General features: G+C 45.3%; 2 protein-coding genes across 5 annotated transcripts in view; one reads left to right on the forward strand and one right to left on the reverse strand.

Annotated features, from left to right (window-relative positions):
• The window catches only part of MRRF (mitochondrial ribosome recycling factor), a 20,400-nt gene extending 17,548 nt beyond the window's left edge, over nucleotides 1-2,852 (reverse strand). Inside the window, exon 1 of one of the 2 annotated variants that reach the window (XM_083161046.1) lies at nucleotides 2,713-2,852. The gene's annotated coding sequence lies outside the window, so the exon portion shown is untranslated. The other variant, XM_083161047.1, reaches the window with a different exon arrangement.
• On the forward strand, nucleotides 2,716-24,740 carry RBM18 (RNA binding motif protein 18). 3 transcript variants are annotated; one of them, XM_083161048.1, is made up of 6 exons: nucleotides 2,716-2,870; nucleotides 9,523-9,656; nucleotides 11,772-11,898; nucleotides 13,153-13,239; nucleotides 17,462-17,547; nucleotides 23,222-24,740. In XM_083161048.1, exons 2-6 carry the CDS (start codon nucleotides 9,544-9,546, stop codon nucleotides 23,379-23,381), a joined length of 573 nt encoding a protein of 190 aa, XP_083017174.1. In that variant the 5' UTR covers nucleotides 2,716-2,870; nucleotides 9,523-9,543; the 3' UTR covers nucleotides 23,382-24,740. The 3 variants fall into 3 exon arrangements, with proteins under 3 accessions (XP_083017174.1, XP_083017176.1, XP_083017175.1); XM_083161050.1 differs by lacking the exon at nucleotides 2,716-2,870 and adding an exon at nucleotides 2,920-2,984; XM_083161049.1 differs by lacking the exon at nucleotides 2,716-2,870 and adding an exon at nucleotides 3,859-3,982.
• Nucleotides 24,741-26,166: the final 1,426 nt, after the last annotated feature.

Below are 26,166 nucleotides of genomic sequence, written 5' to 3' on the forward strand. Positions count from 1 at the left end.
TATAGTTGGTAGTAGAATATAGCACAGCGCCCCACTGAGGGGGCGGGTCATGCTCCACCCAAAGGGCTTGTCTAGTTCCATATATGGAGAGATTGTGAAAAGAGATTGTGAACGTGGCACCTAGAAGCATGGATGTGTACTGCTACATCTGATAGGAATCTTTTAAAATGACTTATATCCAAATGTAGATGAGCCCCAAAGCAGTTAGTAAGAGATACTATACTTGGTAAAGTGCTGGGAAATGGTGCTGATGGTTCAATGTAAATGTATCTGTCTCTCATTCCTTTTTTCCCCAAAAAATATAAGTGTAATGTGGGCTAGGTGACATGAGGGAGATTGCTAGACTAATGAGGGAGAGAGGGAGATTGCTGCTATGTCAGGGAGTCTCCTGCAGAATGCGGGAGGGGAGGTAACTATGGTGTAATTGTAATGTGGGCTAGGTGACATGATTGAGATTGTTAGACTAATGAGGGAGAGAGGGAGATTGCTGCTATGTCAGGGAGTCTCCTGCAGAATGCAGGAGCGGAGGCAACTATGATGTAACAGTGTAATGTGGGCTAGGTGACATGAGGGAGATTGTTAGACTAATGAGGGAGAGAGGGAGATTGCTGCTATGTCAGGGAGTCTCCTGCAGAATGCAGGAGGGGAGGTAACTATGATGTAACAGTGTAATGTGCGCTAGGTGACATGAGGGAGATTGCTAGACTAATGAGGGAGAGAGGGAGATTGCTGCTATGTCAGGGAGTCTCCTGCAGAATGCAGGAGGGGGGGTAACTATGATGTAACAGTGTGATGTGGGCTAGGTGACACGAGGGAGATTGCTAGTCTAATGAGGGAGAGAGGGAGATTGCTGCTATGTGGGGGAGTCTCCTGCAGAACACAAGAGGGGAGGTAACTATGATGTTACAGTGTAATGTGGGCTAGGTGACATGAGGGAGATTGCTAGACTAATGAGGGAGAGAGGGAGATTGCTGCTATGTCAGGGAGTCTCCTGCAGAACACAAGAGGGGAGGTAACTATGATGTTACAGTGTAATGTGGGCTAGGTGACATGAGGGAGATTGCTAGACTAATGAGGGAGAGAGGGAGATTGCTGCTATGTGGGGGAGTCTCCTGCAGAATGCAGGATGGGAGGTAACTATGATGTAACAGTGTAATGTGGGCTAGGTGACATGAGGGAGATTGCTAAACTAATAGGGGAGAGGGAGATTGCTGCTATGTCAGGGAGTCTCCTGCAGAATGCGGGAGGGGAGGTAACTATGGTGTAATTGTAATGTGGGCTAGGTGACATGATTGAGATTGTTAGACTAATGTGTTAGACTAATGAGGGAGAGAGGGAGATTGCTGCTATGTCAGGGAGTCTCCTGCAGAATGCAGGAGCGAAGGTAACTATGATGTAACAGTGTAATGTGGGCTAGGTGACATGAGGGAGATTGTTAGACTAATGAGGGAGAGAGGGAGATTGCTGCTATGTCAGGGAGTCTCCTGCAGAATGCAGGAGGGGAGGTAACTATGATGTAACAGTGTAATGTGCGCTAGGTGACATGAGGGAGATTGCTAGACTAATGAGGGAGAGAGGGAGATTGCTGCTATGTCAGGGAGTCTCCTGCAGAATGCAGGAGGGGGGGTAACTATGATGTAACAGTGTGATGTGGGCTAGGTGACACGAGGGAGATTGCTAGTCTAATGAGGGAGAGAGGGAGATTGCTGCTATGTGGGGGAGTCTCCTGCAGAACACAAGAGGGGAGGTAACTATGATGTTACAGTGTAATGTGGGCTAGGTGACATGAGGGAGATTGCTAGACTAATGAGGGAGAGAGGGAGATTGCTGCTATGTCAGGGAGTCTCCTGCAGAACACAAGAGGGGAGGTAACTATGATGTTACAGTGTAATGTGGGCTAGGTGACATGAGGGAGATTGCTAGACTAATGAGGGAGAGAGGGAGATTGCTGCTATGTGGGGGAGTCTCCTGCAGAATGCAGGATGGGAGGTAACTATGATGTAACAGTGTAATGTGGGCTAGGTGACATGAGGGAGATTGCTAAACTAATAGGGGAGAGGGAGATTGCTGCTATGTCAGGGAGTCTCCTGCAGAATGCAGGAGGGGAGGTAACTATGATGTAACAGTGTAATGTGGGCCAGGTGAAATAAGTGAGATTACTAGACTAATGAGGGAGATTGCTGCTATTTCAGGGAGTCTCCTGCAGAATGCAGGAGGGTAGGTAACTATGGTGTAAGTGTAATGTGGGCTAGGTGACATGAGGGAGATTGTTAGACTAACGAGGGAGATTGCTGCTATGTCAGGGATTCTCCTGCAGAATGCAGGAGGGTAGGCAACTATGATAATACATCTACCCCTATACATGTAAATTTACAATAAGAAACAATGCTAAGAACTGCATCTAACCTACAAATAAGAATTGCAAAGTGCAGAATGGTCACTGCAAAGAAACAGATAATTACAGAGACGAAACTTCAACAGTTGGCATATGTGACCTTGTATCATACATCTAGACTTGGTACATACAGATTAGCAAACTACAGAAGGGAAATCACATCAGCCTCCAATGACTAACCGTGCAGGAGGGAGCTTCCCACAGTATTTTACAATCTGACTAACATTAAGTAATAATGGCAGTCTCCCTCCACATAACAGCGGCACATTCCGGCAATAAATGACACCCCATAACCTAATAAAGCACGCTGCCCTTACCTGCTGCCAGTCTCTGCAGCGCTTCACGCGTCCCTGACGTCACAGCCGTGCGACGTCACCAGCCACTAGCGTCGCACTTCATGTACGTCCGTCAGAGCGAGTCCCAGGCTAGTAGTAGTAGGATGATCGGGCGTCTGAAGTTAAAAGGACATTTCCGGGTAAGGACCAGTGTCCAGTATTATAGATCTTCACACTGGAATAATCAGTATTTGTGTTTGTGGTGTTGGGGTAATGGGCTGTCTGCGCCGGGCACACAAATAACGGGCCAGAGGGTGAGCAGAAACGTTGTAGGTATTGGGGGATGGGGGCATCTCTGTTGTTTCTTTGGAATCAAAGTTGATGTATGAGTTATAGTCCGTGCGAAGAACATTACAGGGTTAAATAACCTGTGGCTTTGCATTTGATGAACTACAAATCTCAGCATGTCTTGCTGTTTATTTAGTTGATGCCAGCACTGTGCCACACCACATGTCACACACCTCATGTCACCCACAACATGTCACACTTTACCCCTGAGAGGAGGTGCCATCTTTTGCTCTCAAGGGCTTTCCCTGCGGGAATTGCATACCTCTCCACTGTCCCATTTTTTGGGGGACATAACCATGTCCTGCGGCGCACGCGCGTGGGGGATTTAGGGGCAGTAGGGAGTCCCAGCTGCCACCTGCTGGGCAGCGGTGTATACACACTATGCGCACAGCGTCTATTCCCCGCAGGCAGAGGGGCAGCAGCGGCAAAACGGGGGAATGGCCTCCCGTGAGTGATGCGATTTGAAGGCCACGCCCCCATATTTAAGTAGCGCGGCTACTCGCAAAAGTCCCTCTTTAGCATCTTAGAAAGTTGGGAGGTATGGAATTGTAAATGTCACTACAGTTGCAGGTCGTCCAATCCTGGTTTACAAGTAGCATTTATATTATTTATTAACAGTTTCTTATATAGCGTCGCAAATTCCATTGAGCTTTACAATTGGACACACAACTAAAACTATACTGGGTAGTGACAAACCGTAACAGAGGTAGGAAGTCCCTGCTCACGAGTTTACAATCTATAGGGAAATAGGCATTGATACATAAGGTAAGGTGCTATCTATTGCATAGTTGTACACTGGATTGCAAGGGTTCTAGGTTGACTGCTTGATATCACATCACAGCATTGATGAACCAGGGTCAGAAGGAAGAAAGAGAAGATGTGTGGATTGCACAGTGGGGATATAATTGGATAGGAAGCTCGTGGTGGTTGAGTGAGCGGTTCTGGAATGTGATAGCCTAAAGAGGTGAGTTTTCAAGTATTAAGGACCTGTCACTCACCGAGTTGCTACCTGTTATGGATGGTGTTGCTTTGTTCTTTTCTTCTTCTTACACACTAGGGGTTGTAGCATTCGCACGGGGGTCGATGGTGGGCACATGCGCAGGGTAATTTTTACACATGTGCATACGCTGGGTGCATGTGACTATGGCGAAACACACTGTTCACCAGATGTATGCATCCTAGGCTTTGGCCGAGGGGTGTGGGGCGGCGGCGGTAAATCACACCCATGGGAACGCCCAGTGTTTCCTGGGCGTTCCCATGGTACAGTATTCTGTATCTGTACCAGCCTTTACCTCTTCATTGCACTCTATATTTATCATCACCTTGTGATCCTCACTGAATTCTGTAGTAGCCTTTGGACCCTTATTATGACCCGTATATGCACCTCCCACCTCTGCCATAACAATGGTTCCCAAACTGTGTGCAGTGGTACCATGGGGTGCCTTTGAGTAATAGCAGGGGTGTCTTCTGTAAGTGATCCAGGACTAATTAAAATGAGGTATCTTCAATGTGATAGGCAAACAAGTGCTTGTGGCTTCCAATCAAAAAAATATGTGAACAAGCATAAACAAACTGTTTTAGTGGGGCGCTGCGCCCTGCCCAATTTTTAAAGGGAAAAATGCGCCCTGTCCCTCTAGCAGTGCCCTGCTAAAACAGCCTCATGGGGAAGCCCAGCGCCGCTGTAGACGGCGATGCCTGGCGCTTCCCCGGCAGCACACCGACTTCGGAGGGGCCGGGCCCGCCCCCTTTGGTGACGGTGGCTGGGCCCGCCCCCTTTGATGTCACGGCCCTGGCACGCCCCTCTTGTGACGTCAGTGGCCCGGGACTGCCCCCAGCTGTGACGTTGGCGGGCCCGGTCTGCCCCCCAGCGCACTGCCCGCTCTCAATGCTAGGGTGAACACTACAAACCATAGGATCTCACCACAAAACTGAACCTTAAGCTGGATACACACTGGGCGATATATTACTAACGATATGCCTTTCCCTGGGTGTTCAGTTTTCTGGCACTTAAAAGATCCACAGGTGGTTTTAATTATTTAACTTGTAATTCTTTGAGACCTGGAGAACATGTGCTGCTACTGATGTGGAGGGGCGATAGGGGGTGAGGTGATGGGGGGCATCAGGGGGTGACAAAACGGGGGTGAAGAGGAGAGGGTGCGGAGACAAGCAAGGTCTCATTCTCACCAGCATCAGTGGGTCTCCCATTCACTGGCGCCTGTTTTTTGCTGCTCCCCGGTTGTCTGTGCACCTCCCAGGGAGGCTCGCTTACGATTTTGCATTGATGTACCATTTTTGCATGCAATACATCGCTTGCGATTTTCAGCGTCTGAGAGCATGTAGCTGTATTTGCCAGGCGGCGGGGCGGGAAGCGCTGCTGAATTTGAAAACATCTTTTGAAAAGACAAGATGGACGCTACTGGACATAGGTGTATGCGGCACACACCCACGGATCGGACCAACACATGTGCCTGATGGGTCCGATCCGATAGATTTAATGTGCAGCCTGCCCGAACTCCCCACTCCGGCCCGATGCGCATGGGACCGCACATCAGGTCGGAGGGGGTGTCACATCCGATTTGGGCCAATTTCTCGGCCCGATCCATCTGTACAAGTGTATGGGCACCTTTTAAGATTTAACTTAAGAACAACCTTGAACTCCCTGTCAGTTCTGGACAAAAGGTTTTGTGCAAAGAGTCCATTTGAATTATGCAGGTGGGAGCTACAGGTGTTTTTTTTTATTATCTTCTTTAAAATGACTCCCCTGCACACCAAATTGAACTAAATAATTGAATTGCAAAAAAAAAAGAAAAATCTTGCTAAAATAATGCTTTTAACAGCCCAGCATAATAAGCTTTCAGTCAGTCTTAAGGTGCCCATACACTAGTAAGATTTATCTTCAGATCTGGCTGGTTGGAACAAAAACCTGGTTATGGATGAGTGACAGTTTGTCAGTTTTCCAGCATTTCCAAGCAAATGGTCAACTGTCATTTGCTCTCATCCATAACCTGGTTTTTGTTCCAACCTGCAGATAAATCTGCGTGTGTATGGCCACCTTTACACGTCTACATGTTATCCAGTATTTATTTGCTTGTTTTTGGGTGTGTTTTTTTTTTTTAGGGTGTAGAGTCATCGGACGTGATCGTTCGTTGACTAATACAATGCACCATGCAACAGATGGCCATTTCAATATAGTGTCCGTATTGCCAGAGTTAATATTTTGTATGAATTTTTATCCAGACAAGTCCACACATATTAATGAGCCTGACTCAGCATGGAGCACATTTGATCAGAGTGCCGGATGAGCCACGGACAGTTGTGATTCTGATGGTTGTTTCTCTGACTTCGGACTCCCAACTGTCAGTAGCCCTACAGTCGGAATCCTGACTTACAGGGGCCCTGCAAGGGGCTTGAATGAGCTCGCCCCCCTGTCAAGCTCCTGACAGTCAGGATTCCGATGTCTGATAAACGACTGCCCGAATCACGACTGTCGGTAAGTTCTACCTTACCCTTCTATCCAAGCAGATCCACAGAAATGCGTATTCCCTTCTTGAACGGCAGCACAATGTAAGAAGTGATAGGAGCAGCCACTTTGACTGCAACACTGAGTAAGGCCCCTGTCTGTCCTGGTGATACCTCAGCCAGATCGTTCCTTACACTTTACGTGTAAAATACAATCCTTGGTGTCTATAAAAGAGCTTCTGCAGTGAATCTTACATTAATGATTTAAGTCAGAAGATCATTCTTGGTCCCACTGACCATTTCTTGGCGTTGCTTCTATATTCCGGTCTCACAGGGATCGTTTCTAGTCTAGCAGCAAAATTCTTGGGAAGACTGATGCACAACAGAGCTGGAAGATGACCGATAACATATACTTTCATTTAATTGTGGCTGATTACGCAGTGTTCCAATTTGTGCACAAATTAGACAAGGCCACTTGTCGGCTGCTAACTTGCCTAATATTATTCCTTAATCCAGCTCATTTGTTTGTGGTCGTGTATTGACCACACTTCGTTGGCGTAAGTTCGTCTCCGTTGCCCGGAGGCTTACTGGAAGTCGTTAGTGGCGCACTTCCGCTGCAGCACAGCCACAGGTTGCTAAGCAACTCAGACTTGCGCTACACACGCTGGAGCGCATCCACCAGTCCTCCACAGTCCCCGCTCAGTCAGTGTATGCAGCCTCAGGAAACCAGACCTAATACAAACCACGTTTAAAAGCTGCCAATGGCCTCACTGCCTGCAAACTAGGGAGATCCGTATCCGTTTCAATAATAGGCCATAAGGCCTTGGTGGCCTGATGTATGATGGGACTAGCTGTGGAATAAATACTAGACCAAGGCACCTAAACCTAGGACGCAATTGTTTAAGCGTAAAAAGTTGGTTAGTACTGAACTCCCACCATTCGATGAGCTTACTGAGTTACGCCAGGAAGCATGGCAAACTCCTATGAGGTGATTTATAGTTCCTAAGACACTTGCCTCCTTTTAACCTCTACCAGTCGCAGAATGCGATAAGTGGGAGGGGCCTCCTCTGTTGGCGCTCATGTTGCATGCTTGGTCTGTGCGTAGACATTGCCAATTCCGTCCACGTCTTCCTTAAAAGACACCACGGACCGGAAGCTAGAAACTAATCTTAAGATAATTTTTTCCATTTCAGGGGCTGTTACTAGGCCAGCGTTAGATATAGAATGGGTTGTCCTGGCTAGTGACCCTTGGACCAAGGCTTTAGAAAACGTTAATGCCTCTCGGGAACGGTTGTCTTATGTGATGGGCATTAAACATGCTGCGGCTTACTTGAGTGAGGCAGCGGTGGATGTTATACAATTGGCTTCTAAGGCCTCCGCTACATTAGTTGTAGTACGCTGGTCATTGCAGACTGCAGTCCCAAATTTTCTGGATGCAGGGGTCATCGTTCCGGTGCCTTCAGCACAGCGGGGCAGGGGTTTCTATTCCACCCTTTTCCTGGTGTTGAAGCCCAATGTTCTCGTCCTCAAGGCTCTCAATAAATTTTTTGTGTGCCTAAGTTTTACGTGGAGACCATCCGATCCATAATCCTGGCCTTGGAGCCTGGGGATTTTATGGTTTCTCTGGATATACAGTATGCCTACCTGCATGTCCCTATAGTGCTGGCGCATCAGCAGTTTCTGCAGTTTGCTATTATGCACCGCCATTTTCAGTTCCATGCTCTGCCATTTGGTCTCTCAACAGCACCGAGAGTGTTCACCAAAATTATATCAGTTATGGCAGCTCAACTCCTTGCTCCTTCATCTTCAAACTACTATGTATTATCTACAGGATCACGGTTGGGTGATCAATCTCAAAAAATCGTCACTGCATCCCTGTCAACGCATGTTGCACCTCAGGGCATTGTTAGTACAGAGAATCTTTCTGCCCCCCAGACAAAATTGCCAAAGTTCAACATTGAATTTGACTCTTGCTAAGCAGCCCATGAGTTTTGATCTATTTGGCAATGCAGGTTCTGGGGTCAATGGTATCGACCCTAGATATGGTTGAGTATGCTCAGTTCCACTCTCGGCCTTTTCAGCGCCTCATACTAACCAAATGGAGTGGTCAACAGCACACCGTGCACCCACCCGGCCAAACCGCAAATGTAAGTAAATACAGATGTAGCGCCGCTCATCCTGCGCCGGGGCTCGCCAGACCACCCCCACTGGCGAGCGGACGCTACATCTGACTGGGACGCGCGAGCGTCCCAGTTTCCCATCGTCGGGGGATGGGAACCCTGCCCGTATCCACTTCAGGGAGACGGGCAGGGTTAGGGGGGAGCAGGGAGGTGGGGGAACGCGTTGGGGACCAGGGAGGAGCTCCGTTGTAAGGGGACACACACGGGCTGGCGTGTGGCGAATCCACCGCCAGCCCCTGCAATGATGACAGTCGCTACATCTGTATGCAGGGCAGATTTTTTCATTAGGGAACCAATCCCGGGTATCCCGGTATTGGGCATTTTTCAATCCCGAATTCCGGGATTGAAAAAAATGCCCCAGGATTCTCATTCCTAATTGCCCCAGCGCTGTTTGTAATGATCCTCTTTGGATCAGAAATTATATAATGATTTCAGGAATGTTTTATTTATTTATTTACAGTTTATTCTATAGCGCACACATATTCCGCAGCGCTTTACAGAGAATATTTGAACATTCACATCAGTCCCTGCCCCAGTGGAGCTTACAATCTATATCCTCTACCACATGTACACGCACACACAGACATTCAGGTTTAATTTTGTAGGAAGCCAATTGGCCTATCAGTATATTTTTGGATTGTGGGAGGAAACCATTATTGTGTGTGTGTGTGTGTGTGTGTGTGTGTATAAAGATAAGCGTGGTGAACAATTTTTTTTTTTTTTTTTTTTAGAACTTATCTTGTTTTTCGAGGTTACCTTCCTCATTAATTGAATAAATACATATGTATTCCTATGTGCAGCCAAATGTGCTCTCTGATTGTTTTAAACATTTAGATCCTCATAACGTGACTGAATTTGTTTCCAGCACTGTTTTTAAGACCAATCGATGGAGGAAGAATTCAAAACCTTGCCACTAGAGAATGCGTCTATCCTGTCCGAGGGGTCCATGCAGGACGGACACCGGTTATGGATCGGCAATTTGGATCCTAAGATTACTGAGTGAGTGATTATTTTCATAAGCAGAGTGCACTATATACCCTGCTTTGGAATATCCTAGGCAAAGCTATATCAACTCAAGTAGATCTATTGAATTTGTCTTTAATGCCAGCCTAGGAGAAGAAATAATGGGGGTTATTCTAGTCCATTCTTTCTGACAAAATCCTTCTTAGATGGACAAAACCATGTGCACTGCAGGTGGGGCAGATGTAACTTGTGCAGAGAGAATTAGATTTGGGTGGGGTTTTTCTTCAAAGTGAGATCTATATTGAAGTGTAAAATCATGCAGTCAGTATTTTCCCTGCACAGAAACAAAATAACTCACCCAAATCTAATTCTCTCTGCACATGTTACATCTGCCCCCCTGCAGTGCACATGGTTTTGTCCATCTAAGAAGGATTTTGTCAGAAAGAATGAACTAGAATAAACCCCAAAGTTTGCTCTTTTCTTTTAGACAGTGCATTCCACCATCATACAATTAACCCTTTGAGTGCCAAGTGAATTTGTCAAAATAGGTGTGAAAATTGCCAAGAAAACATTTTTTAGTCGTCGTAATGACCTGTAATGTTTACCTTTATATATAGGAAATATAGGGTGACATTTAATAGGATGAGATATTTCGGCTCTTGCGATTTTTAGTAAAAAAAAGAACAGTCGAATTCTCACATTTTCCAAGAATCGCACATTTATTAGGGATACGAATTGTGGGGGGGGGGGGATCACAACTTTTGCCGCTAAAATTGAACATCTTGACCTCTCGTTTTTTTTTCTCACACTTCAATTCCCATCCCATTATAAAGTAAACAACTCACAAATTTAATAGGATGTGATTTTTGGAAAACGTTACCAAAAATCGCAACGCAAATAGACCAAGTTCAACGTGCCGAATTTGACAGAACCATGCACAGATCAATGAGACCTGTGCATGGTTCTGTCCAAAAAAATTATTAAACTGAAAATTTTGGGGGGGGAATGGCGTGCGGTCCCCCCTCCTGTGCCATAACAAACCCTGGGCTCAAAGAAACCGGTCCAAGTTCTAGAAATTCTGGGGACAAAAAACATAGGGGGATCCCCAGGTTTTCTAAAACCAGCAACAGGCTCAAGGCCTGGTTCTCAAAATACAGGGGAGAAAATGAGTAGGGGTCCCCCGTATTTTGGCAACCAGCAGCGGGCCCAAACAGCCAACAGGGTAATGTCACAGCCGGGGGAAACTCTTTGGCCTCTCTCCAAATGCTCCCCCCCCCCCCCCCCCCCCATGCTGGCTCCCCCTCCGGCCGCAGCTCCTGCCAGGGCCCCTGACACGTTGGCCCAGGCTCCACAGCAGCCTCTTGATCCATCCATACTGGCTGTGGTGTGCTGAAGGGGAGGTGGCATATTTGTGCTCTTTCACTGCTGCCCTGAAAGTAGCGAAGTCAAGACGGTGCTGCTGAAGGCTGCCTAGGATCTGTGCCACCCAGCCAAACTATGTACCCCTGGTCTCCCCTGTAGTGTTCCATATCTGTACGGTTTTTACTTGTTGCCTATCTGGCTGTTTCAATCACCAAGTGGCGCCGCTGAATGGCTGCCTGGCTGCTGTACAGATCAGTAAATATGTTCCCCATGTCTGTGCCCCCCATCAGGATACATCTAGTGCATATCTGTATGTGTGGTATACATCTGTACTGTCACTGTTTATGTGTTCCCACCCTGGCTGTTACACCGCAATCCAAATCTAGGGGGTTATTCTAGTCCATTCTTTCTGACAAAATCCTTCTTAGATGGACAAAACCATGTGCACTGCAGGTGGGGCAGATGTAACATGTGCAGAGAGAATTAGATTTGGGTGGGGGTTTTTCTTCAAAGTGAGATCTATATTGCAGTGTAAAATCATGCAGTCAGTATTTTCCCTGCACAGAAACAAAATAACTCACCCAAATCTAATTCTCTCTGCACATGTTACATCTGCCCCCCTGCATGTACATGGTTTTGGCCATCTAAGAAGGATTTTGTCAGAAAGAATGAACTAGAATAAACCCCCTAATTCCTAGTATACCTGGCCAATAAAGCTGACTTTATTTTAAATAATTGTATATTTTTAGTAGTAATACTAATAATTTCTGAATCCATTCATTTTTCCAGGTATCATCTGTTAAATCTACTACAGAAATTTGGGAAGGTCAAGCAGTTTGATTTCCTATTTCACAAATCTGGTCCCCTAGAAGGGCAGCCTCGGGGATATTGCTTCGTGAATTTTGAGACCAAGGGGGTGAGTATCCCTACCATTCTTTTGACTATACAATGTACAGCACAGAACATATCCACAGCTATACATCCAAGAGATTTATAAGGCGTATACATTTGTGGCAATCCCTCCATTTTGTCGTTGACTGGGTTGAGTCATCGGCACAATCAAAATTTTTTTAGAGAATCCTCGATTTGCTGATTCTGACCGAGAAAAGATCAACATTTTCAAGTTAGGAATTGTTAACGTAGGGTTAACAGCTGACAAACCCCAGATCATTGGAATGGAATTAGTAGAACGGAATCTAGTTAGATGTATGGCCTGCCTTACAATGAGCATTTTTAAAGAATTTGGATATGTTTGCAGAAAAATGTCTTTATTTTTTATCCTTGCATGTCTGTAATCCAAGTGTGGATCGTTTAATCGTTGACAGTCATTAGATCGACACCGTTGGGTCGACAGGTGCCTAGGTCGACAGGGGACAATGTCGACATGGGTTTAGGTCGACATAGCGTAAGGTTGACATGGGTTCGTCGGAAGGTCGGCATGTTTTTTTTTTACCCGAATGTCGACACGGTCGACATGGACACAGTTGGAAGTCAATCGCATCGCTCGCTATGCTTTGGGCACGGTGCCTCGCTGCGCTCGGCACACTATTTTATTCTCCCACCACGCCCTAGTGGATGGTAGGGCATGAAAAACCGCCTGTCGGCACATGTCGGGTCAAAAAAACAGGAAAAAAAACACGTTGACCGTCCGACCTGTCGACCTAACGCTATGTCGACCTAAACTCATGTGGACCTTGCCACCTGTCGACCCAACGGTGTCGACCCAACGACTGCCGACCTAAGTGTGGTCGACAATACGACCATATCCCCTGTAATTCAATGTTTTTCAACCACTGCGCCTTAGCACACTAGTTTGCCTTGAGCTGTTCTCAGGTGCGCCCCCAGATCTAGAGATGCCCACACCAGTTTACAGCCACCACCAGTTCAACTGTTATTTATTGGTCTCTTCTTTTCATGTAAAGGGCCAATGTATTTTAGTTTTGTTTCCTGTGGGGACCAGTGTGATCTTCCTTTTTTTTTTTTTTTTTTTTTATATGGGGGGCCAATAGGTTTGTTTTTTTCCCTGTGGGGCCAATGTGCTTTGCCCTGTGGGTATCTCATACTGTGCCTTGGCAATTTTAAAATCTTGTTTAGTGTGCCGCAAGGTAAAAAGGTTGAAAATCACTGCTGTAATCTGTAAAAGTAACTTTTTTATTTTGTTTCAAAATAGGAAGCAGAAAATGCAATTCAGTGCCTCAATGGAAAGCTCGCCCTATCCAAGAAATTGGTGGTTAGGTGGGCACATGCACAAATTAAGGTAACAGCGCTACATCATCTGAAGCTAAGATTTATTTTGGAATTGTATAATGATGTACAATAGTGTCATCGAGATTGTCCCAAACGGGCCCATTGTGCCATACATTACTGCCACCCAAAGGGATACAGCCTGCAATGTAGTTTGTTTAGTTAGTCCAGACATGTCCAAAGTAACTATGGCCCTCCAGCTGTTCTGAAACTACAAGTCCCATCATGCTTTGCCATAGTTTTAGCATTCCCTAATAGTAAAACTGTGGCAAGGCATGATGGGATTTGTAGTTTCACAACAGCTGGAGGGGGCCATAGTTTGGACATGCCTGAGTTAGTCTGATTATTACAGCCGGTGTGTAAAGATAAGCAGAGATTTTACTAGATGGTTGCTAAAGACAAGGAATACAGCACTTTTACAGGACTTATTATAATATAGGATTATGAAGTTGCATAATAGGTACTCTTTACCTAGAACGGCGCCCACGATTGAAATCGCGGGCGTCGGGGGTAAAAATCGCGGTCATCGCGGGCATCGCGGGTAAATCGGGATGGCCGCGATGACCGCGATCACAGCGATTTTCCCATAGGGAACAATGTTAAAACGGCAGATTGACCGCGATTTTAGTGTTAAATGCCTCAATGGACCCGATTTGGGGCCAAATAGGCCAAATTAACCCTTAAATGTCCCCCCAAATTTTTAACGCCAACCCACGATCAACGCCAACCCGAAGCGTGGCGAGCGCAGCGAGCCCGCGAGGGGCGGCGGTACGCGTCCTCCGACCTTTTCATGCCCTACTATCCACTACGGCGTGGTGTGAGAATATAATAGTGTGGCGAGCGCAGCGAGCCACCGAGCCCGAAGCGTGGCGAGGGGACGCGGATACCTTCACAGGTAGACGCGTCCCCTCGCGGGCTTCACAGGTGTCCGCGTCGCCACGGACACCTGTGAAGCCCGCGAGGGGACGCGCATACCTGTGAAGGTATCCGCGTCCCCTCGCTGCGCTCGCCACGCTTCGGGCACGGTGGCTCGCTGCGCTCGCCACACTATTATATTCTCACACCACGCCGTAGTGGATAGTAGGGCATGAAAAGGTCGGAGGACGCGTACCGCCGCCCCTCGCGGGCTCGCTGCGCTCGCCACGCTTCGGGTTGGCGTGGATCGTGGGGTGGCGTTAAAAATTTGGGGGGACATTTAAGGGTTAATGGGCTCTGTGGCCCATTTAACATTGATTCCTATGGCCAAATCGGGTGGATTGAGGCATTTAACAGTAAAATCGGGTCCATCGCGCCTTTTAACATTGATTCCTATGGGAAATCGGGAGCATCGCGTCGCGGGCATCGCGGGTACATTTATGGCCGGCCGCGACGCGACCGACACGATTTCCATGTTTAACATTGGTTTCAATGGGAAATCGCGGGCATCGCGTCGGTCGCGTTGCGGCCACACATAAATGTACCCGCGATGCCCGCGACGGGCGCCGTACTAGGTAAAGAGTACCGCATAATACATTAACTAACCAATGATTGTATTACAACTTCATTACAAAATGTTATCTAAAAAACAAAGGGAGTTTATTAATCGCCCCAACAAAAAGAAAATGGCAAAAATATTGACATTTGATAAAGAAGACTATCTTCCTCTGCTTTCTCCTTTACTGTCAGTCAGTGCCACATTCATATAATATTTGTATTCTAACACTGAGCAATATATATCTAGTGTTCATTCTAGCACCCGCTATATTTGAAAACCCATGCAGTTCCTCTTCCCTGCCTGGGGTGTCGCTGTCTGCTGTAGAGGTTCTAGCACAGTGTGGTCTGTATATCAGCACTGATATGCAAACCAGACCTGTGCTAGAAACACCACAGCAAACAGCGACACCCCAGGCAGGGAAGAGGAACTGCACTGGTTTTTAAACACTATATATCCGTGCATGTGATCAATAAATAGTGGTACTGACTTAAAGATAGTACAGTGCATCTGGAAAGTATTCACAGCGCTTTTTACACTTTTTTTTTTTTATGTTCCAGCCTTATTCCAAAATTAAATTAATTTTTCCATTCAAAATTGTACATACGCTACCCCATAATGGCAACGCGATTTGTCCCCGATTCTGGAGGATTGGGCCGAGTAATCGGGTGAAATTGGCCAAATTGTGTAGGGTATGACATCTGATATGATCCGATGCGCGGTCCCGTGCGCATCGGATCAGATCCGGATGTCGGACGGTCTGCACATAAGATAAATCATGTGCAGCCGTCTGGGGGAGTGGCAGGAGCAGGCTGGGAGTGGGGACCGGTCCAGGGGAGCGGCACGAGATGTAGAGGCAGGCAGGGAGCAGGGACCGCAGATGCGGAGTGGAGACCGGGGGCGCGGCGGGAGAATAGAAAGAAATCCTATTCAAAACACTGCGCGGCCGCTGATTGGCTGGGAACTCAGCCAATCAGCAGCCGCCCAGTCTTTTGAATAGGATTTCTTTCTATTCTCCCGCCGCGCCCCCGGTCTCTCTGCTCTGAGTCTGCACTGCGCCGCGGTCCCCGCTCCCTGCCTGCCGCTACATCTCGTGCCGCTCCCCGGTCCGGTCCCCACTCCCAGCCTGCTCCTGCCACTCCCCCCCTCGGACCGGTCCCCGCTCCCACGGACCGCTAGCTCTCCTGCAGCTCCCCGGGTTTTTACATGTAATAAATCGCATCCGATTTATCACATGTAAAAAATGGCACATCAAGTGCCAAATCTTACCAAGGTCCCCCAGGGAGCTGCCGGGAAAGCTCAGGGGAAATCGGAGCTGACTTGTCCTTAGGACAAGTCGCCCTAGTGTATGGGGGCCTTTAGGGTCATTGTCCTGCTGAAAAAAGAACCGCTGCCCCAATCTCTAGTTTTCGTCCAGGATGTCTCTGTGCATCATCTTTCCCTCTATCCTGAGTAGTCTCCCAGTTCCTGCCGCTGAAAAACATCCACACAGTATGATGCTGCCACCACCAGGATAAACTGTAGGGATGGTATTGGCCTGGTAATGAGGGTGGCCTGGTTTCCTCCAAATGTGACGCCTGGCATTCATGCCAAAGAGTTCAATCCTTGTTTCTCATGGTCTAAGATTCCTTTAGGTTCATTTTGGCAAACTCCAGGTGGGCTGCCATGTGCTTTTACTAAGGAGTGGCTTCCGTCAGGCCACTCTACCACACAGGCCTGATTGGTGGATTGCTGCAGAGATGGTAGTCCTTCTGGAAGGTTCTCCTCAGCTGATGTTTTGCTGTACCCTTCACCAGATTTGTGCCCTGAGACAATAATGTCTTTGGAGGTCTACGGACAGTTCCTTTGACTTCATGCTTGGTTTGTGCTCTGATGTGCCCTGTGAAGTGTGGGACTTTATGTAGACAGGTGTGTGCCTTTCCAAGGGTACCGGTCATTGGGTTGACCACTGAAGGTCGACAGGCCACACAGACAAAATGTTGACATGCATAAGGTCAACAGGGCCAAAAGGCTGATGTGTGCATTAGGTCGACATTGGGATTTCACGGTTTGTGTCGGGAATGTCGACATGGACACCGTATTGATGCACAGCGTCCCCTATTCTCCCTCCACGCCCTAGTGGATGGTAGGGCATAAAATACCACCTGTCGGCTCAAAAACAATGTGAAGAACCCCATGTCAAACTTTTGACTGTGGACCTTCCCAATGTCAACCTAATGCAAGTGTCGACCCATTGACTCAGCCGACCTTAGTCATGTCGACCTTTTGTCTGTGTAGACACAAGGACTGTCGACCTTTGGTGGTTGACCATTGTATGTCGATTGTGTCCACCTAACAACAACCATGTCCGCATTCCAAAATCATGTCCAATCAACTGAATTTACCACAGGATTCACTGGTGAGATTCCAACCCCATGACTAGGGCCACAGAATTTCTTTGAAAGCTTATATATTTTAGCCCTAAGGAACTATGGGGCAGAAGTATTAATCCTGATGAAGTGATAAAGTGGAAGGTGAGAACGTATCAGCCAGTACAGAAACTGTCTGGGTTTGAAAAATGACAGGAGCTGACTGGCCGGTGCGTTCTTACCGTCCACTTTATCACTTCACCAGGATGAATACATCTGGCCCTCTGACCTGTTACATGCTGTATTACTGTGCATGTTGAAGTTCAGATCCTCATCGTTTCCCTAATATATGTGGTGATGTACAGTATATAAGCAAGGTTGATTTAAGATCCATTTTTTTTTTGTTTTTCTTTCAGAGATATGATAATTATAAAAGTGAAAAAGTATTACCAATAAGTCTGGAACCATCGTCAAGCACAGAACCAACACAATCCACACTAAGGTCAGTTAAATGTGGATTTGAATATTTATGTTTGAAGACCTAATACATTTACAATCACTCAGTTGTGTTATCATAAAGTAATCTACTTGCCTACACAGCTGCTCAAAGTCGTCCATTAGATCTTCTGTTTACCTCAGAGAACCAGTAGTCTCTATGGTCATTGGGCAATGTACCTCAGAGGACCAGTAGTCTCTATGGTCATTGGGCAATGTACCTCAGAGAGCCAGTAGTCTCTATGGTTATTGGGCACTGTATCTCATAGAACCAGTAGGTTGTATGGTCATTGGGCGCTTGGCAACTGGTTATTTCGTAGTGCTCATCACTGGGATATTTATAATGGGTGCATTGTGTGTGTGTGTGTTTGTGTGTTGCACAAAGGCTTCCAGGGTCCAAGGGTGTGGATTGAAAGATCTACATTTAGATAGACAGTCAATAGATCGACACAGACAAAATGTAGACACAGACAAAACATTGACATACAAAAGGGCGACATTCATTTTTCATTTGTTGACACCGCTCAACATGGACCTCCGATTAGTTTAGCGCGTACCCTTGTATGGCTTGCTTCACTCGCCATGCTTAGTGCCTCCCTTCGCACACTTTTCCGCTCCCAGTTGTAAATAAAAAAAATATTTATTTTTTAATTGTAAAAAACTTACGTTGACATGTCAACCATTGTCTTGTCAACCATTTTTTTTCCTCTGGAAAAATGTTCCATTTTCAGTGAAAACACATTGGATCCAGGATAAGTTCCCTGATATATAAGTTTTTGCATATTGTATATGTCCGGTACCTTATCCTGGATCCTATGTGTTTTCACTGAAAATTAAAAAAAATTTCAAGAGAAAAAAAATTTATTAAATGGACTGAAGCTAAAAATCGGTCAAAAAGTTACGATAAACCCCACCCCTTTTTTAATTTATTTTTTTCAGGTCCAATTGAATATGCCGCCCCCCCAGACTTTCCTTTGGGGGGCAGGAGCGCGTATCAGCGCTCATCACTGCCCCATACACACTGGGCGGCTTTCAAGCTAAAAGCAGCTCAAATGAGTAAACTAGCATAATATAGTAACATAGTAATTAAGGTTGAAAAAAGACGTTAGTCCATCAAGTTCAAACTATCTGACTTGTAACTACTGACTGGAGTAAGTCATATCTATAGGATTCCCTGAGTGGCCAAAAATGTATCCAGTTTTGATTTTAATTAATTAACAGTAGTTTCTGTAACCACCGCCATCGGCAATGAGTTCCAGAATTTTACTGCTCTAATGGTGAAGAATTTATTTTCCTCGAGCCTCAGTACATGCCCGCGTGTCCTAAGTACAGGCCTGTTAGTGACAATCATCTCCCAGTTCCATATGATCCCGAATCCTGTATTTGGACATACTAATCATATCACCTCTCAACCTCCGTTTCTCCAGTGAAACCATATTCAGCCTGATTAGCCTATCTGTGTATTCTAGTGATTTGAGACCGTTTACTAGCTAATACCCCTTTCACACCAGCCTAAATTGCCGGGTTGAGTCCGGGAACAACCCGGTACTAGCGCTGCTGTGAAAGGTTCCCGGGACAAATTACTGGTCTAATTTGCCAGCATTCCAACCCTGCTAGGTAGCAGGGTTGTTCCCGGGTTTACCGGGTTGACGGTCCTCAGTGTCCTGTCCGGCCGGGAATCCACGCAGGCGGCGGGCGCAAATGACGGGACAGGCGCTGGATGATGATGACGCAGCTCTCCGGCGGCAGTGAGGGCTGCGTCATCTTCATCCGCCTCCTGTCCCGTCATTTGCGCCGCCGCCTGTGTGGATCCCCAGCCTGCACAGAGGACAAGCAACCGGGGTGAGTGTTCTCACCACCTCCTGCCGACGCCATCCCGCCGACTGCCCACCTCTTCCCCACCACCTGCCGGCCTCCGTCCTGCCCCCTTCACACACCAGAAAATGCAGGGACTTTTCTGGTGTGAAAGGGTCCCAACCCGGGAATGTCCCTGCTTGTCTTCCCGGGTTAGTTGCCCTTCTCTGTACCTGTTCCAATTCATTTATTTCCTTTTTAAGGTGCGGTGCCCAGAACTGAACACAGTATTCCAAGTGTGGTTTCACCAATACTATGTAAAGAGGCACTGTCACATTGGCATCCCTTGAATCTATTCCAGTTTTAATGCATGCCAGTGTCCGGCAGTGTTGGTTTTTCTGCTGCACTTGAGCAGTGTGCACTATTACCCAATTTTCCTCTATGATGACCCCAAAGTCCTTCTCTACAGCAGAATTCCCACTTAGCCTATAAGTAGCTTGTTCATTTTTGTTCCCATGTGAATTACTTAAAATTTATCAACATTAAACTGCATTTTCCACCTTTCCACCCACCTTTCCAGTTTAATTAAGTCACTTTGTGGGTGTATCCACATCCTCCCCTGAGTTAATTTCCTCAATTTCGTGTCGTCCGCAAATATTGCAATTTTACTCACTATGTCACTTCCTATATCATTAATGAATATATGAAACAAGGTGGGTCCCAATATTGAACCTTGTGAGACTCCACTTTGGACCTTACCCCAGTTGAAATGTATGCCATTTACCACCACTCTCTGTCCCTGATTGTGAAACCAGTTTTTAATCCAATTACAAATATTATCTCCTAACCCTAAATTACTTAGTTTTATTAATAACCTTTTATGAGGCACCGTGTCAAATGTCCAGCCGCCTACTGACTTCCTCATAGAAGCTAATTAAATTAGTCTGACATGATCTATTTTTGACGAACCAATGCTGAGCCTTACTTATCGCCTTCTCCTTTTCTAAGAATTTTGGATACTATCTCTTATTATTCCTTTTAATATTTTCCCCACAATGGATGTAAGGCTGACCGGTCTATAATTTTCAGGGTTAGTTTTGCTACCTTACTTCTATATTGGTACTTCGTTAGCTATATGCCAGTCCCTTGGTAGTGCTATTACAGAACTCTGTTCATTTAATCCGTGGGAGATACTCTGAAGATTCTTTCCTTGTAAATATCTAAGCAAAAAAATGAATTGAATAATCACGCTTTCTCTTTTCCTTCTATTACCAGGGTACCCTGCTTATTTTGTAGTGGGCCAATATTTTCCTTTCTTAACCGTTTTCCGTTTATATAACTAGAATGATTTGGGATTAGATTTTCGATCTGCGTCTATTTTATGTTCTCTGTTACGGTCTCTAATTGAGCCATCTTGATTGTATTTACATTGCTTATTACATACTTTATATGCAGCAAATGATTCGGGTGTCCCATCTTGTTTAAATGCTTTGAACGCCCTCCTTTTTTTTTTTAGCTGTATCAAATTTGACTTTGCTGGTAAGCCACATAGGTTTCCTTTTGACATTTGTTCTTTTATTTACCCCAGATATGATAAATTATAGAACCAGTATGAGGATAATGCCTGTTAGTTCTATTGCCCCTTACCCTTGTGTACCAGAAGGGTAGCATGGTCCCACACTTCAGCCCAGAAGACCAAGCAGAAGGCACCAATGCATTTCACATGCAGCTTCAAAGGCATTCTTTTTAAAGGCGTTGTGTGACTGACCTAATATAGTGGGTGATTCAGGTTGGTTTGCAAAAGCAAACTCATTCTTTAATGAACAATACCACGTGCACTGCAGGTGGGGCAGATGTAACATGTGCAGAGAGAGTTACATTTGGGGGAGTTATTTTGTTTCTGTGCAGGGTAAATACTGACTGCATTATTTTTACTTCAATTTTGAGTTCAGTTTGACCACACCCCACCCAAATGTAACGCTCTCTGCACATGTTGCTTCTGCCCCACCTGCGGTACACACGGGCCTGTCCATTAAAGAAGGAGTTTGCTTTCGCAAACCAACCTGAATTAGATCAATATTCTTCTCCAAAAAGGCAACAAACCTGTTATTTGCAGATTATCATTCGGGACATTAGATTTCATTAAATATTGGGATGTTTCCCTTCCATGAAATGACAGTACTAAAGCTGGTGTTGTAAATTCATAGAAAGAGCTTCTAATACTGCAGTAATCTATTGATAAGATATTTTGCTATTAAATAAAGTAGACTTTCAGATTCATGTCGACTGCACGATCAAACATCATAAATATCTTATTTCCCCCATTGTCCTATACTTCTCCGATATTAGTAGAGTATTCAGCTGCAGCATGACATCGAATGCAGAGTACTCCCTGATTTAAAGGTCATTGCGGTTTGCATGTTCATTCATCACAGTTACCAGCCTACAAAATGTTGTGTACCCAGATCAAGAACCTACTTAATTAGCATGTGGTCTTTAAACAAACAAAAGTTTCACTCTCTTCGCTGATCCCGTCAATCTCCAAATGCAGTCATTTGGGATAGATGGGCAAGATGCTGATCAAACAACCTGTGTGTTTCCAAGCGGTCAGGAAATGGAAGGCCAAACGCAGTCTACTAGCCCCAGGCTACAGGCTGGGCCAGGGAAGGTTAAACTGATTGATTGAGCACTGATTTGTGCGCTGTTGGTTCAACAGGAAGCTCACGTACTCCGGGGACTAACTATGAACTTTAGCTTTAGAAAAATAAAGGTCAGATATCCGACAATCAAGGAAGAAAAGGGGAACATTATGTTGTCAATCTGTCTGCCCGCTCTTGTGCTCTAGTTCATATAGTTAAGTTATCTTGTCTGAGACGAAATGTTAGCTGTAACCGTCTGCTGATTTTATGACCGCGGTCATGGCGGTAGAGTCTGAATGAAATGGTTTTTGTTACGCAAGTTCAGAATTAGAACTCAACCGTACCTTTTGTAGACCCTAAATAAAGTTGCGGCGACTAATTGTTTTGTCAAAAATAGTAAAAAAAAAGGTGCAATACCGCCCAGGAAGCAGTAATAAAGGTTCTATCAATATAAAATATATATTAAGGGCTCAAATGTATAAATATAAAAAAAAATGATTCATACAATAAGACCAGAAAAAAAATCTATAAATAATAAAAAAACAAGATTTAAAAAAAAAAATACAACAATAAGAGGTACAAAAAATATGTAATTAGTAAGTGCTTATCTTATAAGTGAGGTGGGAGGCTAGGAACATCCAACGCGTTTCGTCCTGTCTGACTTCATACCTTTTATTTATCTTTTTGTATTTTTAACACATTTTATTAATTTTATTTTATTTTTTTATAAATTACAGGGGGGGCAGGTTGACATGTTTGTAAATAAAAAAGTATTTCCAAATTGGTTATATTGGTGGTTTTGGGGCAAAATGTTGTAATTCGGTTAATCAAAAAGCCACCTCCATATTTCTGCTGGGGTCAATGGAATGTACTGCGATGGGGCAACAGTGTAAAAGCCAGTGGCAACTAGTGGCCTGATGACTCGCAGATTTTTGTGCACCGCCCCGTAGGGCTGTTAGCAAAAATTTTGCGAGGCTAATGGTAATGTAAGTGCAGCATACAGCTGTATTTGCCCGCATCGTAAATTAAGTCGTGGCTAATTGGATTGAGACGTTTGGTAGCAGTCTAGATTTAGTATGGGCCCCAGATTTAAGTAAGAGGCCGCTTTATAATTTTGCCTTCGGTGATCTTAATACAGCAGTCACAGGTGATAAAGAAATAACACCGTTTCTTAAAGTAAATCTTTTAAAATACAGTGAAATTCAGGTTGTTTTGTCTGAACTCGGTTGTTTTTACATTTTTGTGCAGTGTCAGCGCTAAGATTAAAGCGATTGAGGCGAAGCTGAAGATGATGGCAGACAATCCAGGCGATGAACTACCCGGACAACCGTCCTACGCCTATTTCAAGGCCTCGGAGAAGAAAAGGAGCACCCCGTACTCCAGGGCTTCGTGGAAATCCAAGAGATGATCTTATTATTTCTGTGGATTTGTGGGAGCAGCACAGACTTTGAGCACATACAATGTACAGAACCTGTAGTAATAAGAAAACAGACCTCACGAGACCTGCTTCTCAGACTTGAATTTTCAGCAATGGAAAAATTTACAAACTCTCCAAAGTTTTGTTGTTGTTTTGGGAATACAGAGTTGTTATAGTGTTTATTTTATTTTTAATCTATTTTACCTGGAGTGTGCTTCACCCTCATTGTTGAAGAGGGGTATGGGTGATGGTGGACCACTGAAGGTCAGCATGTGCCAAGGTCAAAACCTGGGAAGGTCGATATGGGCTTAGCTCGACATGTCATTAAGTCGACACAAGCATTCGGTCAACATGGTATTTTTCACTCTTTTTTTTTTCTAATGTTGACACAGACACTGTATCGGTGCACCGCATCCCCTTGCATGGCTCGCTACGCTCGGCACACTATTTTGTTCTCCCACCACGTCCTAGTGGATGGTAGGGCATGAAATACAGAATGTCGGCTCAAAAACAAAAAAAGTAAAAAAAAAAACATGTTGACCTAGCCCATGTGAACCGAATGCTTGTGTCAACCTAAGCCCATTTCGAACTTGTGTCGACCTTCGGTGATTGACCCAAAGCGTGTGTACTTTCGTGCGGTCAACCGTTATAACGTCGAAGAGCAACGTATTCTAATGTACAAGTTGAACTAGCATGGAAAGAGAATCTTGAAATATTATTATATTTAGAAATGGTTTTTATTGTTGTAATACTTGCCGGTGTCTAAAGCCCCATACACACGAGGCGATATTGGGCTTTGTGAGCAATATTGCGTACAATGTCGCCTAGTGTGTACACTTCATATCGATAACGGTGTACGCTGTCATGCGCCATTGACAACCCCCGACCTTCATGTTCAGATGAGGGTATCCTCAAAAACGATAGCGTGACCGTCTCTCCATTTTCCCCCAGACATCGAGAAGTGGTTATGCACCTGCCGATGTCGGGTGGGTGGGGACTCGTATAGTGTTTATGGGGCTTAAGACATTCAAAAGCTCTTTCCACAGGATTATTGTCTAGAAGTCTGATATGCACACGAGAGCTCACCCCCCACCCCCCCCCCCCAGTTCTGATTAGTGCTTAACGCTCTTTAATGTATATATTTGTGTATTATTTGTAAGCAACTTTTTTTATATTTTGTGACCCTCAAAATTCTTAACCTGTACAGACTTGCAGTGCAAAACAAAGCCTGCCTTGTGTATTTAAAATTACATAATACACTATAATTTATTTCCTAATGTAATCTGAATATTCACTTGGAGAACATAAATGTGTGACACTTGGCAATAGATCTGAAATTATGCAGCTTGACTTGACTTGTTTTGTTCTTTTTTGAAAATCCTAAAAAAAACAAAAAGTATCCACTTCAAGTTCTATGTTTTAAGGTTCCCTTGTTGGATATATTTGTGCTTTTAACAATGGAGAAGTCCATAAATACAGGTTTTAAGTTTTTTATTTAGGTTTTTTTTTTTTTTTTTTTTTTTTATACATGTGGTTATTTTTACAGTGTGTCGTTTAATGTTTCTATTAGTTTTGAAGATAAAGAATGCACCACAAAAAGATTGCAATGGTTGGGCATTACACCCACAAAATCGCAATTTGTTACACGGGGACTTTGCCCGGCAACAGAATTGAGCCGAAGGACGTATTCCTGCTTGGGGGGGAAACAAATTTTTTACAAAATACTGTTAATGCACTTGTCACTCTCCTGGGCAGGCTTCAACTAGGAGGAGAGCTAAAGATGTGTCTACTAAATACACCTATCATGATCTTGTACCAGATACATACCTCCCAACTGTCCTGCTTTCTGCAGGAATGTCCCGGTTTTCGGTGACGTCCCCGCATCCCGCCAAGGGCCGGCAGTGTCCCGTGGAGGGGGAGGGTAGTTGGGAGTCGTCCCTCCCCGTCCCGTCCCGTCACCTGTAAACAGATGCTGTGCGTGTGCGCACAGTGTCTATTCATGCCCCACAGTGGCAAAAAGGGGGCGTGGGAACATCGCGAGTATAGACCGTTCCCCTTTTGCTAGGCCACACCCCCAAAATGTCCAGTGCGCATGTGGGTGTCCCTCCTCCTGACGCATCAAAGTTGGGAGGTATGCAGATAACCTCATTGGGCGCGTCTTTTTCTTAAAATATTCATCTTAATTTACAACTTTATACCACTTCTTTTGCAATGGGATGCGGTCCTTTTGGTGTACAGCATGATGGTCGACACCATTAGGACGACATGGGAAAAGGTCGACATGGTTCTAGGTCGAAAGGTCATTAGTTCGACAGATCGTTAGTTCTCACAGTGTCTAGGTCGACAGTCAAAAGGTCGACATGGGGTTTTTCGCAGTTTTTTTTGAGCCGACATGTGCCGACAGGTGATATTTCATGCCCTACCATCCACTAGGGCGTGGTAGGAAAATAAAATAGTGTGCGAGCGCAGCGAGGCACCGTGCCCGACACATCGCAAAGGCAGCGAGGGGATGCGGTGCACTTAAACTGTGTCCATGTGGACTGTGTTGACCTTTTGACTGTCGACCTAGACACTGTCGAACTAATGACCTGTTGAACTAACAAACTGTCGAACTAATGACCTTTCAACCTATAACCATGTCGACCTAATGGTGTTGACCATCATGCTGTAGACCAGGCATGTCCAACGTTGGCCCTCCAGATGTTGTGAAACTACACATCCCAGCATGCTTTGCCACAGTTTTGCTATTAGAGAATGCTAAAACTATTGCAAAGCA

This window comes from Crinia signifera, chromosome 9 (assembly GCF_055691185.1).
Source record: "Crinia signifera chromosome 9, ASM5569118v1, whole genome shotgun sequence".
Lineage (NCBI taxonomy): Eukaryota > Metazoa > Chordata > Amphibia > Anura > Myobatrachidae > Crinia > Crinia signifera.

Coding starts and splice junctions, on each gene's coding strand:
- RBM18 (XM_083161048.1), top strand. CDS start 9,544: ATGGAGGAAGAATTCAAAACCTTGCCACTAGAGAATGCGTCTATCCTG. Junction 9,657..11,771: donor TTGGATCCTAAGATTACTGA/GTGAGTGATTAT, acceptor TCATTTTTCCAG/GTATCATCTGTTAAATCTAC. Junction 17,548..23,221: donor CCAACACAATCCACACTAAG/GTCAGTTAAATG, acceptor ATTTTTGTGCAG/TGTCAGCGCTAAGATTAAAG.